Source organism: Rhincodon typus, chromosome 38 (assembly GCF_021869965.1).
Source record: "Rhincodon typus isolate 14 chromosome 38, sRhiTyp1.1, whole genome shotgun sequence".
NCBI classification, from domain to species: domain Eukaryota; kingdom Metazoa; phylum Chordata; class Chondrichthyes; order Orectolobiformes; family Rhincodontidae; genus Rhincodon; species Rhincodon typus.
Window position 1 is genome coordinate 13,403,753 of NC_063369.1, and position 16,203 is coordinate 13,419,955.

General features: G+C 43.3%; 2 protein-coding genes across 3 annotated transcripts in view; both read right to left on the reverse strand.

The window, feature by feature from the left end:
• Window positions 1–13,496, reverse strand: part of LOC109935378 — a 109,189-nt gene extending 95,693 nt beyond the window's left edge. Inside the window, exon 1 of the mRNA XM_048617833.1 lies at window positions 13,339–13,496. Within this exon, the coding sequence (XP_048473790.1) occupies window positions 13,339–13,369 (31 nt within the window). The 5' untranslated portion in view covers window positions 13,370–13,496. The remainder of the gene's footprint in view (window positions 1–13,338) is intronic.
• Window positions 13,497–13,565: 69 nt separating this feature from the next.
• The window catches only part of LOC109935379 (adhesion G protein-coupled receptor E1-like), a 49,896-nt gene continuing 47,258 nt past the window's right edge, over window positions 13,566–16,203 (reverse strand). For both annotated transcript variants that reach the window (XM_048617942.1, XM_048617943.1), the window contains one exon: window positions 13,566–15,219. In XM_048617942.1, coding sequence (XP_048473899.1) covers window positions 15,196–15,219 — 24 coding nt within the window. In that variant the 3' untranslated portion in view covers window positions 13,566–15,195. The remainder of the gene's footprint in view (window positions 15,220–16,203) is intronic.

Here is a 16,203-nt window from a genome sequence, read left to right on the forward strand (position 1 = left end):
TAGGAATGACGGTTGAACGTGGTATATGGAGAAACAAATAGTCTACTTTTTTTCTGGATGATGTTCAGTTTTTATGAGCATTGTTGGAGCTGCACTCATCCAGGCAAGTTGGGAGTATTCCATCACACTCCTGACATGTGCCTTGTAGAAGCCCGAACATTGCCCAGATTCTGCTGAATGTAGGCATAGACAGCTTCAGTATCCAGCAAACACCTGGCTTGTGCCCTTATGATGACGATTAAAGTCAAATTTCTATCGAGAATAGGACAACATAGTTTTGCTGAAATTGCATGCAGACCATGCTCATCAGGACGTAGGTCAGTAGGGCGGCGACAAAAGCAAGAACAATGATCAAAGGCAGGATAGTTTCACAGTAATAAAACTAAAATAACTATTAACATGAAATCAGTGTTTCATGACAGGTGAAAAGACCAAAGATAGAAACAGGAATATGTTAATGATCTTTCTGGTATGATTTTGGAAAACTCAAACTGAAAATTCCGTGTCTTTCCTCCTTACTAATGACTTCCTTTCTTTTAACCTCTGCAATATCCTGACTTTCAGAGCTCGAACCTGGTGAATAATTAGCCTGGGTTATTTTATTGATTCAATTTCCTTTAGATTCTTGGAAATTCCAGTTAGGTTACAGCACGGGATACCGAACTTCCTAAGAAAACATGGCTAATCTCCCTAACATTTACCTCTAAATGCACTGCTCCCCTCTAGTCCCAGTGGAAGTAATCAACTTTCTGTGTAACCAGAGCAACACAAATTGAACAGTAACTGGACCCAAGCTCAGGAGTTCATTGCGTAAAAATCCTTTTTTGAGAAATTTTTTCATTAGATGCAGGCATCCCTGGCATGGCTACCATTTGTTGCCCACCCCTAACTGCCCTCAAACTGAGTGGCATGTTGGGGTCATTTCAGAGGGCAGTTAAGAAACAACCACATTGCTGTGGGTCTGGAATCACATGTAGGCCAGCTACAGATCAGCTGATTTCCTTTCTGAAGGGACGTTTGTGACCAAGATGGGCTTTTGCAACAATCGATGGTAGTTTTATGGTCACCTTGACTGAGACAAGCTTTACAACGCCAGAATGATTGATCTTAAATACAACTTCTGCCAGCTTCTGTCATCGGATTTGAATCCATATCTCCAGAGCATTAAGCCCCGCACCTCTGCCCTACTACTCCAGTGATATTACCAGTTATGTCAACATTTCCACATGCTTGTGGTGCCAGGGCCGGGTTATTTTGTTGCTCTAAATCAGTTTCCTCTGAGCGCCATAGAAACATCAAAGGAGGCCACTCAGCCCACCATGCTGGTGCTGGCTCATTGCAAGGATGACCCGGCCAGCCTCACACCGTTTCTCCATTACCTTGCAACTTTATTTTTCGCTTTGCCTGCTTTTTAATCCAATCTCTTTTGAAAGTCACTGTTGCCACCAGGCTTTCAGGCAGCGATTTCCAATGTCCCAACAACCTCTAAAGGAATTCCTCCTCAGGTTCTTTGCGCGTTCTTAAATCTGCATGTGCCCTCTGTTTTCCAAACTTCCTACCCTGGCGTGGGTGGAAGCGGCTCTGAATGAGGATGCCGCTGGCTCAAGGCAAGGACCTGTGACAGAGTCACTTATTGTAGGTGTTCGCTGTGCTGACCAGGGAAACTCTCACGTTCTTATGGCCTGCCATAGATTTCCTTTGCTCATTTCAGGGGAAGAGGGTACTACTGGCTGGGCCCAGCATTTATTTTCCATCCCTAGTTGCCCTGTAGGGGTGGTGGTGAGCTGCCTTCTTGAACCGCTGCAGGCTGTGTGGAATAGGGACAACCATTTTGCTGTTCGGGAGGGAGTTATAGACCCATAGAGTCAGAAGAGGCCCATTGGCCCATTGAGTCTACTCCGACCTATCAACTCTAATCCCATTTTCCAGCGCTTGGCTTGTAGCCTGGAATATTATGACATTTCAAGTGCTCATCCAAGTACTTTTTAAAGCACTCAACTACCCTCCCAGGCAGTGTATTCCTGACACCCACCAGCCCCCGGGTGAAAAACGTTTTACATAATGCACTCTAAACTTCCTGTCTTTTTGAAGTTTATGCCCCCCTGTTGTTGACCCTTCAACTAAGCTGCTTCTGATCCACCCTCTCCATGCCTCTCAATCAGATTCCCCCTGCACCCCCCCAATTACACACATGACTGAAGACACTACACTGAGGTAGGCAGTGACTGATGGTGAGGCAGGTACACTTAGACAGGAACATCGCATATTGTGATGTGATGTAACTATCTTAAAGAAACAGGCCTCTTTGACCACAATGTACCAACGAACAATCTGATTGGCTGCAATATAATGTTCTGTGGCCAGAAGGTTTTGAAGTGAGGCTCAAACCCAGAGATTCAGGACTGAAGGTAGGGACGCTACCCACTACACCTCTGAGTGCATCACCGTTTTGAACACCGCTAATAAATATCCCTTAATCCTTGCTGTATGGGGAAAAGTCCCAGTTTTAACTCACCGTTCACATTCACATCTGTGGGCCAACCGTATCATAAAGTCGCTGTTGTCAATATTGTGCTGAAAAGGAATTTTCAATCAATATATCATGCAGAATTCTATGAGAAGAAAGGGGACTAGATATGGAGGGAAGGAAAGGAAGAAGGCATTTGGCGAGCCCATAGGTTAAACTCATTGTAAATGTGTCTTCGCATCTGTAAATACATGTTCACTTTTATGAATGCCTGTCTACCCAGAACTGCAACATTGAGGTTACAGAGCCAAGCCATGCCCAGTATGACAGCGTTTTATCATCCAAGGTATGAAGTGAGCAGCTCCTCCACACCAGGCTATGAGACTTCAGAATGTCATTGCTATTTTGGCACCTAGGGTGGACCTTTCCAGTATGGAATACATTGCTTGTGCATCCCAGCTTGAATGGCCAAGTGTGTTTGAGGCCAGGATTTGGTGTTCCCTCCGTGGGACAATGTGTAAAGTTTACTCACAGTATTGTGTGGTTATCTGTTTAATGCTATTGCTTCCTGAAGGGCCTCCCAATTCACTCACCCATCATGGACAGAAATGATTATGGGGTGTCCACATTCCACTGTTTCCATTTGTAAACTCATTCACATGGAATTTGATGTTGTTCCAGGAATAAAGGGACAGGAAGAAGGTGTTCAGTAACTTTAGGATGTTCCATCATTTAAGTAGCTCATGTCTGTGACTCATTTGATAGCAATTTCACGTTTGACTCACATGGTTCTGTAATGAAGGCCCATCCCAAGGCCTGGATACATAAATCAAGGCTAACACATCAGTGCAGCACTGAGGGGGTGCAACGCCACCAGAGGTGCTATGTGTCAGACACCGAGGCTCCACCTGCCCTTTCTACATGGATGTAAACAATCCCATGGCTATATTTCAAGGGAGGACAGGGGAGCTCCAGCACTCTGTGTCCTGGCCAATTTTTATTTCTCAGTCAACATCATAGTAACAGGTTATCTGATTTATTGCATTGCTGTTTTGTGGGAGCTTGCTGCACGCAAATGTTTCCCACATTGTTGCAGCGACAGCGCTTCAAAAAACACTTCATTCTAAAGTGATGGTCATGAAATATATGAATGTAAGACTTTCTGTCTTAATTTATTTACCTGTCTTGCGTCCATAATGCTTAATAACTTTGCCTTACAAAAACCATTCAGTGGACTTTGTCTGGGGAAGAGAATTCCGGATATCCATTACTTGAGTCACCTCAGAACAGATTAGCTCAAATGTATGATTGTGAAAATATTTTAAGTACTACTCACGTGTTCTAGATTCTCTCATGAGAGGAAATATGTTCTTAAATCCTTGCATCAGATCACCTCAATAGATCACCCCTTAATCTGCTTTATTTATTTGTTTGTGCGTTAAGAATGTTGTTGAGGAACAAAAACAGAAGTTGCTGGAAAAGCTCAGCAGGTCTGGCAGCATCAGTGAAGGAAAAAACAGAGTTAACGTTTCCGGTCCGGTGACCCTTCCTCAGAACATCATGGATGCTGCCAGACCTGCTGAGCTTTTCCAGCAACTTTGTTTTTGTTCCTGATTTACAGCATCCGCAGTTCTTTCGGTTTTTATGGATGTTGTTGGTTAGGTCAGCATTTCTTGCCTGTCCCTAGTTGCCCTTGATAAGGTGGTGGTGAGCTGCCTTCTTGAACTGCTGCAGTCCACCTGCTGTGGGGACACCCACAGTGCCGTTTGGCAGTGGGTTCCAGGATTTTAACCCAGTAACACTGAAAGAACAGGAACATATTTCCAAATCAGGATGGTTTGGAGTGAACTTGCAGTTGTTGGTTTTCCCATGCATCTGTTGCCCTTCCTGTTCTAGATGGTAGTGGCTGTGGGTTTGGAATGTACTATTTAAGAAGTCTTGGTGAATTTCTGTAGTGCATGCTATAAATGCTACAAGCCGTCACTACTAAGCATTGATAGTGGAGGGGATGAAGGAATAAATGGATGAGGTGCCAATCAAGCAGGCTGGGTGGTATTGAGCTTCTTGAGTGTTGTTGGGGCTGCATTCATCCAGGCAAGTGAGGAGTATTCCATCACACTCCTGACTTGTGTCTTGTAGATGGCAGGCAGTCTTTGGGAGGCAGGAGGTGAGTTATTCGCTACATAATACCTCGCCTCTGACCTGCTCTTGCATTTAAAGCTCTAGAGTATACAACCCTAGACTTTGGACATAGCAAGAACTGTAGATGCTGGAGTCAGACATAACACAGTGTGGGGCTGGAGGAACACAGCAGGCCGGGCAGCGTCATGTCAACTCTCCCGATTTCCTGATGCTGCCTCCAGTTCCACACTTTGTTATCCTAGACTTTGGAACCTGTTTTCAAAATTTAACACTTCTAGGTCTAATTAGTTCATGTGCCGCCCCCCCAACCCCTCACTCCCCCTGCCCTGCACCCCAACTCTTTGAGACCCAGCTCTTTGAGATGCAGTGTCCTGAATTGAACCCAGTACTTTTATACTTAGGAATGCACTGGCGGTGTGTGAAGGGTTACTGATCAGTGACCTGAAAGGAAAGCATGTCTGATATTCCCCCTTTCCTCAAGAAATCAAAGAGCCACTCTCTTTGTCAAATTCACAAGGGTCACTAAAATGCCTCCTGCATTCCCTGACTGCCTTGTGTGGAAATGGCAATCCCACATAAAGATGTCCTTGAATGTTGTTGCTTCGCTCAGTATTTAACCTTCATCCTTTCCCCATTTGGAATTGAACCGCCCAATGTATTTTTCTCTCAGGCAAGCTCCTTAACAGTCATTCAAAACATGGAGGTGAATCTATTTTTAAACTATGTTGGTATCACAGGAACATCTGACTGGTGACAAAACAACAAGGAACAATCTCCCACATAATCAAAGGCTGTAATGGCTTGGGAGGGGCAGGTATTTCTTTATGCAGGTTCAGAGTTTGTTTAGGAAAACATATTTCAAACAACAATGAACGGAAACAGGAACTTCCCACCTTCCCTATAACTTTGTGAAATGCTTTGTTTGTGGATAGAACTATGGTCTGCTTATAGTTAGACAGCAAAATCTACGCATAGACTGAATGCCTAGCTAGCCAGCCCTCAGAACGTGCGCACTTGCTCCCTACGCTTAAAGGCAAAAAATTTCAAGAACAGAACAAACAAAAAGGTGCAGGAGGACCATTCTTCCCTTGAGCCTGCTCCATCATTCAATAAGATCATGACTGAACTTCTATCTCACTTCCTTCCACACTATCCTTTCCTGTTCAAACATTGATTCATCTCAGCCTTGAATCTACTGAATGACAGAACATCCACAGCTCTCTAGTGTAAAGTATTCTAACAATCTGTCAATGCTTTGAGCGAAGAGCTTTCTCCTTGGATCCTAAACCAGAAATGTTTTGTGGTGCAGCGCTAACCTTCCCTACCTCTGGGCCAGGTTCAAAGCCCACCTCAGGGCTTGATGACCATAGAAACTGTGTCACAACGTGACCAAACGGGTTGATTGCCTGTCTGTTAATTGGTCTGATGTGGCAGGCAGGAGAGTTTCCTGGTCAGTCTGAACCCTATGGTGGCTGAGTTGTGTAGCCTCCCCATGTTAGAAGATTCCAGATGCAGGTCCTTGCCCTGAGCAAGCCGTGAAGGACGATGAGAGAGAGAGAGAGAGACAGAGTGCGAGCAAGAGAGAGAGAGAGCGAGGGAGCGAGAGAGAGAGACACAGAGAGAGATCGCCAACCCCTTATTCTGAGACTGTGTCTTTCTTCACCCCAGGGAACTACTCCAGAAGGTGGATCCTACAATTAGTCTCTGGGTTGGATTCCCAGTTGATGCTGAGTTTACTCATCTCAGTCAAGAACGTAGCCAGTAGATCAGGCTAGAGAATGGACGGTGAGGGTTAATGGTGTTACTACGATTGAGAGGAAAGTCAGCAGGTGTCCTTCTACTGAATGCAATCCTTTAGCTTTGTGCCGGAATGTATAATGAGGAGAGAGTAGGATTGTGTTTGCAATTACAACATGATTTGTGGGTCCCATCAGCACTCACTAGCTAAGCTCAAGTAAATGTAGGCTCTGGCATGAGGTCCATCTGGTGAAATATATCCAATCAAAGACATTTCCTTTTGTAAGTCAATGGAAGGAAATTTGGAAGGACAGAGATATAAGAGAAGATTATTCCTCAGGAGCTCAGTGACATTGTAGACTGGTGTCTTTTTCCGAGCCCCTGTGCCATCTGGCGGAAAGAATCAGTTCTGTAATTAACCAGAGACATTTAACATTAGATATTAAATCTATTAAGCATGGATTCTTTATTACTTCTTACTTTTTCTTTCTTATTCAGACTCCCTCCATTGGTACAGGGGTTTCTCCCATAATGCGTGTTCCAGCAACATGAAATGGCTATAAAGCGATTGACAAATAGGGGAACGCTATTTGTAAAATGCGAACTTGTGTTGGCTCTAACACAATTCCATCAAGTATGGATTGAATGTCACAAGCCTCAAATACAATATCACACAGACAACAACTGTCTTATTAGGAAAATATGTGAAGTCTCAGTTTGAAGAGTTTATGCTGAACGCATTAAATGCATCAACATTATTTAAAAATGCAGCTCATTTAAATAGAAGAATGAACTTCAATGCTAAATTGATGGAATAAGTAAAAAATTAAATATAGTTTAAAATAATGAGCGCTGTTAAAGAATGCACCTTAGTGTGCAGTATTTTTGCCTTGATACCTACTAATATGTAAGAATTTTTGAACTTGCTCATGTAAATCAGTTATACAAAAGTTATCTGTGTTACAACCTGCTCTTTTCCGGCACTATTTTGAATACAATGTTACTCTGTTTTATAATGCATTTTAATCCTATAATTAACTTCAATGCCAATGGGCTACACAGGAAAGAAAGGTCAGGTTCCACTACTTCACTTATCTGAAAATCTATCCAGAAGTCTGTGCCGATGGAATGTCAGGTCAGATCAGCATTTAAATGGAGGAGGGAATTTTAATAAAAGTTACCAACGTGTCAATTTCAGGGGTGTTTCATGGAGGGTTGCTGGCTGGGAGCTCTATCTCACACAATTTTGCACTACTCACCTCTTTTGGATTATGCTCGCACTATCATGCAGTACTGACCATTGCTGGGATTATCAGTGGCAGAACTCTATTTAAAGCCCAGCTGTCACTTCATCACAAATACGAGGTCAGATTCGTAAATGTATTGCCTCTTTGCAGCCTCACCTGTCTGATAAGCTGTCATTATAACTGCAGCTATAAGAATGAAGCTACACAGGTGAGGAAGAATTTTGGAAAATATATTTGTTATGTGTCCTTTGTGCCCCTAACCTTGCTTTTCCCATAGGCCCCGTTATTTCTATAGCGTGATTTTCCATAACGTGATGTAACGCAGGAACGCAACACCCGAACCCCTTATATGTGGTAAGCCTCAAGTGAACAAAATGCACGCTGCAATTTTCAATACACTGCACAAAAGTTGTCTCTTCTTTCCCAATATCATGGGAAACCGCGTGTTGGAAGATACAAATTGCAGTGGTCCACTCACCAAAAGATCCTTAGCCAGCACCTTCCAAACCCATAACCACTTCCATCTAGATGGACAAGGGCATCAGATACATGGGAACACCACCATCTCCAAGTTCCCTTCCAAGTCACTCACCATTCTGACTTGGAAATATATCGCCGTTCCTTCACTGTTGCTGGGTCAAAATCCTGGAATTCCCTCCCTAATAGCATTGTGGGTCAACCCACAGCAGGAGGACTGCAGCAGTTCAAGAAGGCAGCTCACCACCACCTTCTCAAGGGGCAGCTTATGCTGGCCAGCCAGCGACACCCACATCCCACAGAATGAATAGGGGAAAAAAAACTCTTTCCTGCAACCATATGAGCAGCCAATCTGGCTGACAAAAGAGGCTTCTGATCCAACGTTCTGGTTGCAGATTTGTGGACCTCACCCAGATGGAAATAAACTAGTGTGAAGTGGTTTGGGATCACTGTCTCAAATAGAGACAACTAACAACATACGTGTAGCAAAACAATGGGAGCAATGGCCATCAGCCTAAGTCATTCACTAATAATATCATTTGAACATTGTAAAAACATAGAATCATAGCATTTAGAAGGAGGCCATTTGGACCACAGAATCTGTGCCAGTTCTTGACAGGCCTATCCAATTTTTCTCTCTTCATTTATTCCATGGATGTGGGCTTTGTGGGCAGGGCTGGCATTTATTGCCAATCCATAATTGCCCTGGATAAGGTAATAGTGAGCCACCTTCATCATCTGCTACACTATGTGGGGTGCAGATAGACCCATGGTACTCTTAAGAGGGAGTACCAGAATTTAGACCCAGCAACAGAGAAGGAACAGTGATATATTTCAAAGTCAGGATGGAAGGGTTTTGAGGGGTACTTACAGCTGGTGGTGTTTCCCATATATCTGCTGCCCTTATCCTTGTAGATGGTAGAGTTCACAGGTTTGGAAGGTGCTGTAAGAGGAGTTGCTCCCATTCCCTTGCTGTTTTCCGATTGCTGAGAAAGTTTTTCCCAATCAAATGCTCATCCAATTCGAAAGTTACAGTTGTCCCTGTTTCTTGTACCTAGACTCCAAATCTTTTGCTGCATTAACAAATCAGTTTCCTCTTCTCTCTAATCTGAATTCTCTACATCCCGTAATGTTGCTGCTTCCTCACTTTCACTGCGTTGAACAGTAAATTTTAAGACACTGAATTGCTGTTTCAGTAAAGTACGAATAAGCTTCTAATTTTTGATTTCTGTATGAAGACCTTATAGATTGGACATTCTACTCCACAAGGTGCTTCACAGAGGGGAAAACCAGCAAAAAAAAACCCACTGATACTTGGGAATGAACGCACTGCTCGTACTAAAGTGACATTTTGAAGCATGCAAGACCAGTGCATGTCATTTGCCAGTTTTACTGTTTGTTTCGTCCTGGGTTAGTTGTAGAGGTGCAGCCTGTTCATTTTCATGTGGGTTGTTTGCAAATTTATAAACTGGGTTCAGTTTTAAGTGTCCCCCCAACCTTGGCCCAGTGACAATGGTGTGAGGGAGGAATTGTTGGTTAAAGTTAGGCTGGGGTCATTTCATTTGGTTTACTTTTGCTGAATTTCAAGTAGGCTCAGTCACCCCCATGTAGAAATCAAACGAACTGCGGGTGCTTTAGATCAGGAACAAAAACAAGGTTGCTGGAAAAGCTCAGCAGGTCTGTTCCTTCACCGGACCTGAAACGTCAACTCTAATGTTTTTCTTCACAAATGCTGCCACCAGACCTGAAACGTTAACTCTAATTTTTTTTCTTCACAGATGCTGCCAAACCTGCTGAGCTTTTCCAGCAACCTTGTTTTAGTCCCCCCATAGAGGCTGTTGAGGGTGAGTGAGGTGTACTCTGAATGCAAAGGCCTTGCAGCCTGGTGGCAATATGCTTCAAAATGACTCCTGTCTGAGACTTAGATCTCTTTGGATGGATTTCCCTCTCAGCCGCCCAGAGAACACACACATCCCCGGGCGAATCCAGGCCCAAAAGCCTACATTTTAAAATGGAATTGGTATTTTTCCCCAGTGATTGTTATGTAAATTGATTTTCCAACAGGAATTAAGGCAGAGCTATGAGAACACAAGCCAATGATTATGCCGAATGAGTTTTGGTTTGGGTGGGATTAATTGGGAACAGCCTGGTGTCACATTTTCACTGAGGTGACTTCTACGTCTCAGGAGTCACATTTGAGATGCTCTTCTGGAATGTAACCTGTTATAACCACCCCCAGAGAGAAGAGTGGAATAACTGTTGCTCTCCTGTTCTCCTCATACTTGAACAGGTCTAAATCGTGATGGTTGACAACGCACTGAGAGGTGCTGTTGCCGACTGACCAACCTTCACCAGAGAAGGGGGTCACCATTGGTGGGGTATTCAACATCAGGTGGCATTGCAATCCCCACATGCCTGATCGTGTAGGATCATGGGGATAGTCACTCTGGGAGGGGGTGGGCTACAAGATTCCCAGGCTGATTCTGCACCCCAAAGAACATAATTCAACTCAGATCTGGGCTTAACTTGAAGGGTGATCAAGTGTCCCATTCAGTGCCTTAAATCACCAAGGTCCTTTTAATGTAGAAACATAGAAACCAGGAATCTCCACCCCTTCAGCTCTGCTCCACCATTCACTATAGTCATGGCTGATCACCCAACTCAATATTCCCATTCTCCCCCTTCCAATTTGATGCCTTTTACCCTAAGAACTGTATCTAACTCCTTCTTGAAACAGTCCTAAGAAAAATACTCAAAGCAGTTTGAAACTAGTTATCCTCTTCCCACTCCATGATCACTTTGAACAAAGAACAGTACAACACAGGAACAGGCCCTTTGGCCCACTAAGACTGTGCCAAAACATGATGCCTTTCTAAACTAAAAATGTTTTGCCTCTACACTGTCTGTTTCCCTCTATTCCCTGCCTATTCATGTATCTGTCAAGGTGCCTCTTAAATGTTGCTATTGTATCCGCTTCCACCACCTTCTCTGGCAGTACGTTCCAGGCACTTACCACCTTCTGTGTAAAAAAATCTGCCTCTCACATCTCCTTTAAACTTACTCTGTTTTACCTTAAACCTATATCCCTTAGTAATTGACACTTCTACCCTGGGAAACAGGCTCCAACTATCCATTCTATCCATGCTGCTCACAATTTTGTAAACTTCTATCAGGTCTTGTCTTATCGTTCGACGTTCAAGTGAAAAGAAATCAAGTTTGTCCAATCCCTCCTCATAGCTTATACCCTCCAAACCATGCAACATCCCAGTAAACCATGTCCATACTCTCTCCAAAGCCTCTGCATCCTTCCATATTGTGGGGACCAGAACTGTACGCAGTATGTCAAATGTGGTCTATCTAAAGTTAGACAACATGACTTGCTAATTTTTATACTCTATGCCTCAAACAATGAAGGAAAGTATGCCATTTTGACCACCTTATTCATTTTATTGGCACTTTCAGGGAATTGTGGATCTGTATGCCTAGACATATGTATGTTAATGTTACTAAGGGTTCTGCCATTTACTGTATTCTTCCCATCTGCATTAGATCTCCAAAAATGCATCATTTTGCATTTGTCAGGATTGAACTCCATCTGCCATTTCTCTGCCCAAGTCTCTAGCCCAATTATATCCTGAAGTATCCTCTGGCAATCCTCCTCATTTTTGACAGCTCCCAATATTTGTGTCATTTACAAACTTACTGTTCAGACCACCTACATTCTTCTCCAAATAATTTATAGATATTCCAAACACCAGGGGTCCCAGCACTGATCCCTGCTGAACGCTAGTAGTCACAGATCTCCAACCTGAAAAACACTGCCCCACTGCTACTCTCCATTCTTCGATGACAAAGCCAGTTCTGTATCCATCTTACCAGCTCACTGTGGATCCCACCTTTTGTATCGACCTGCCATTAGGGACCTTGTCAAAGGCCTTGCTAACATGCATATTGACACCATCTACCACTTGACCCTCGTCAATCGTCTTTATCACTTCCTCAAAATACTCAGTCAAGTTTGTGAGACATGACATTCACCGCATAAAATGTTATTTGAACTCGTCTAACACTTGACGCAGAAAGGTCTTGCGATGCTGTTGACAGTGTTCCACACTCTGGACGAGAAGGATCAGGTTCTAGCCTGAGGTATGTCATAACAAGTGTGAAGAGATTGATTAAAAACATATGAACTGCACTAAAAGTCATGCCTGCTCAGGGACAGCAGATAAGAAATGCAAATGCATCAACAGCAGGGAAGGTGTGCGCTGTATCTCAAACATATATCTTAAACATGACAATGGGTTGCCAAAGGAATGAGTTATTTTGGAAAGGACCATGACTTCTGTTAGCTGACTGACAATGATATGCATTTACACAGCGCCTTTCACAACTTCAGGACACCTCAGAGGTTGCTAATCTTTGGAATGCAGGAGGACTGCGAATGTTTAGTTATTAAATCTGTTAAGATCGTTCGATTTTTTGTTTTATCCATAAGGCATGTGCCGACAGTACGGGAAAGGGGATCAGCTATGATCTCATTGAATGGTGGAGCAGGCTGATAGGGCCGACTGGCCAACTCCTGCTCCTAGTTCTTCTGTTCTGGCATCCAGTGAAGTGCAGTCATTATTTGTAACGTGGGAAGTTCCTGCAGCCTCAGTTTGTTAACCACCAGCAAATCTGTTTTAACGATCCTGAGTGAAGCTAAAACTGGGCCAGAATGCGAGGGGTGTTTCCTTGACTCTTCTTCAAAAGAGTGTCATGGAATCCTCTGACATTCATCAGGCAGACCAGAGCCTGGGTTAAATATCTCTGCGATAGTGCTGCGCTCCCAACGTCCTGCTCTGGAGTGACAGCTCAGGCTGTGTGCTCAGATCGCTGCAGTGAAATTCAAACCCAAACCCTTTTGTGCTCAGCGGCAAGAATGCTATCAACTTAGCCATAGCTGACACAACAACAGGCAGAGAGATGGTTACATGTGACAAATAGTTCAGCAAATGAAGTCTCTCATTTACAGAGTGCCTTTTGCAACCTGAGCACTTCCCAGAGCAGTTTGTAACCTTGTATTCATTGTTGTAATGCAAGAAATGCAGCAGTCAATTTGCACAGAAAACATTGAAATGAAATTATTTTTTGTGGTTAATTAACAGATAGAAAATATGTTAGTATAGAGGAGAGTGAGGAGACAGTGTATAACTGCAGAAAGCATCTTTCTCTTTATTACATTTTCTGATATACCACATTTCGGCTTAGTAAACAAGGAATACTCACTCAATCCCAGACCATACCATCCCCGTTCCATACTTTTCTCATGTATAAAGCTCTTGCAGAATCGATCCCAGTTTCTTAATACGATATAGCCCCAAAATAAAACCTGCGTCTGCTTACAACTTCTTCATTTACAGACAGCTTGGTCCGATATCAGGAAGCATGAATAATAGCCAGGGTGGGACAGTTCTTAAAACTACGTAGCATTAATAGAGACCAGACTTTTCAGGAACTGTTACGTTTTTTATTTACAGGAATAATGCACAGTTCAAATCAATGGCTTACATAAAAGATAAACCTGGCGTCAATAACCTGCAAAGCTTTGGTCAAATACTTGGAGCTTGCTCTGTTCTCTAAGCCCTGACATACTGAGGGCTACAGATTATTCTTGAAAGAGTTATCCTACAGTAGAGACTTTTTTAAAAATAACAATGGAAAGGAATGGAAGGTTTGACATATAAAAATACACTGGAAAGGCTCGGACTTTTTCCACTGCAGTGAAGGAGGTTGAGGGGTGATCTTATAGAAGTTTATAAAATCATGAGGGGTTTCGGTAAGGTGAATGACGAGAGTCTTTTCCCTAGGGTGGGGAAGTTCAAACCTAGTGGGCATATTTTTAAAGAAAGGTTTAAAAAGGACACAAGGGACAACTTTTTTATACAGATAGTGGTTTGTGTGTGCAGTGAGCTGCCAGAGCAAGTGTTGGATGCAGGTACAGTTATAACATTTAAAAGATATTTGGATGAGTATATGAATAGGAAAGATTTGGAGAGATATGGGCCAAACACAGGCTGGTTTATTATGGGAGCATGGTTAGTGTGAACTGGTTGGACCAAAGAGTCTGTTTCCATGCTGTATGACACTGCGACTCTAAACAAGGCAAGCACCTTATTTAATCTAAGTAGAGAATAGGCTTGCCAACCTTTATCAATCAAGGTGAAACAAAGTCCTTGCATTTATACAGCACCTGTTGTGATCCCACAAGTGCTTTACAGCCAATGAACCACCTTTGCAGTGAAGTCAATGTTGTAAAGGAGCATACACTGACCCCCCCACCCCTGAAAAGCACACAGTGACTCCTACAAACAGCAACGAGATCATGTCCAAACCAACCGCTTTCTTTTCACTAACTGGTGGAAGAAATATTGGCCAGAGGAGAACTTCACAATTCCTTGCAAAATAACGGCTGGGAAGCTTCCACATCCACGGTACAGGGCCCAGTGAGGCCTCGGTTTATATCCCACCAGTAAGGGGAGAAAACATTTCTGCTTTCTGAAGGTTTGAGAACCGGAGCATGAGTATTAGGTCTGGAATGCATTGCCTGAGATTGTAATGGAGGCAGGCTCAATGGGAGACTTCACAGTGAAAAAACAAACAGTATAATTGTCTGAAGAGAATATATTCGCAGAGGGTGAGGGTGAAGGAATGGAGATAGGCGAGGTGTTGCTGCTGAGAGCAGGCTCCACCATCGGACAGGGTCCACTTTCTACAGGTTGATATATGCAGAAGGGAGGTCCCAACTCAACACCCAAAGGAAGGCAAGACTTAGTGCCAGCCAAGCCAATCTGAAGCATGTGGTCATCCAGGTGGCAGTGCCCTGGTCTCCATGACTCTCTGTACCAGTGGGCATGAAGCAAGGCTGTTTTTTTTCCTGGACATGTCTACTGTACAAACAATGAAGTCAGCTATTAGTCCTGGAGTTGTCTTCATTTTCCAGACCACCTATGCAATGCTGCATCTTCATCTATCCATTGAGGCAACCGAAATGTTTTTCCTTCTTCATTGATTTTGCAGCTGTGACAATGATACTGGGTTTCAATCTGGAAGTTCCTGAAGAATGTATTCTTGATGCCAAATGCCTTAAAGCCTGTCTTGTTGAGATAACTGAAAAATAGTGGTGTATGAGGTAAAAATTCCAGGGAGAATAGGCAGGGTGAGCTTTTAAAGTATAGCCACGTTTCAACTTATGAATAAGATAAAACAAAGTACTGTGGTTATTGAAAATCCGATTTTTCTGAAGAAGGGTCGTCAGGCTCAAAACATTAAATCTCGTTTTCTCTCCGCAGATGCTGCTAGACCTGCTGAGTTTCTCCAGTAATTTCTGTTAATATTTATGAATACTGATATAGGGAGACATGGTAATGGTGGTAATGTTACTAGATTCCAGAAACCCACAATCATCCTCCTGGCATGTTAGTTCAAATCCTGCCACACTTACTGGAGTTTAAACCTAACGAGAATATCCGGAATTAAAAGCTAGCCTCAGTGACAACAGCTTTAATGTTATATTCAAAAGAAACATCTGGCTCATTAATGTCCTTCAGGGAAGGAAATCTGCCACCCTTACGTGGTCTGGCCTACATGTGACTCCAGACCCACAGCAATGTGGTTCACTCTTAATAGCCCTCTGAAATGACCCCAGCAAACCACACAGTTCAAGGGCAATTCGGGGGATGGGCGATAAATGCTGGGCCTTGCCAGTGACACCCACATCCCATGAAAGAATTTTTAAAACAAAAACCGCATTTGCTAACATCTATGCAAATCAGGCCTGCTAATGTGGAAGATATGTCCTGACAAGCAATGACAAGGTGTAATAAATCAGTCACGGGTCTGCAGTCTTCAGAGAACAGGCCTATTTTGTGTTAGTGGGAGGCAGAGTGGCACTGGAGGCAGCCCAGAGAACGTTCACCAGGTTGATCTCAGGTATGGAGGGATTTTCTACGAGGAGAAGTTGAGTAGATTGGGGCTGTACTGATTGGAGTTTAGAAGAATGAGAGGAGACCTTGTTGAAACATCCAAAATTCTTTCAGGGGCTTGACAGAGTAAATATGGAGAGGTTGTTTCCCCTTGTCGGAGAACCATTAA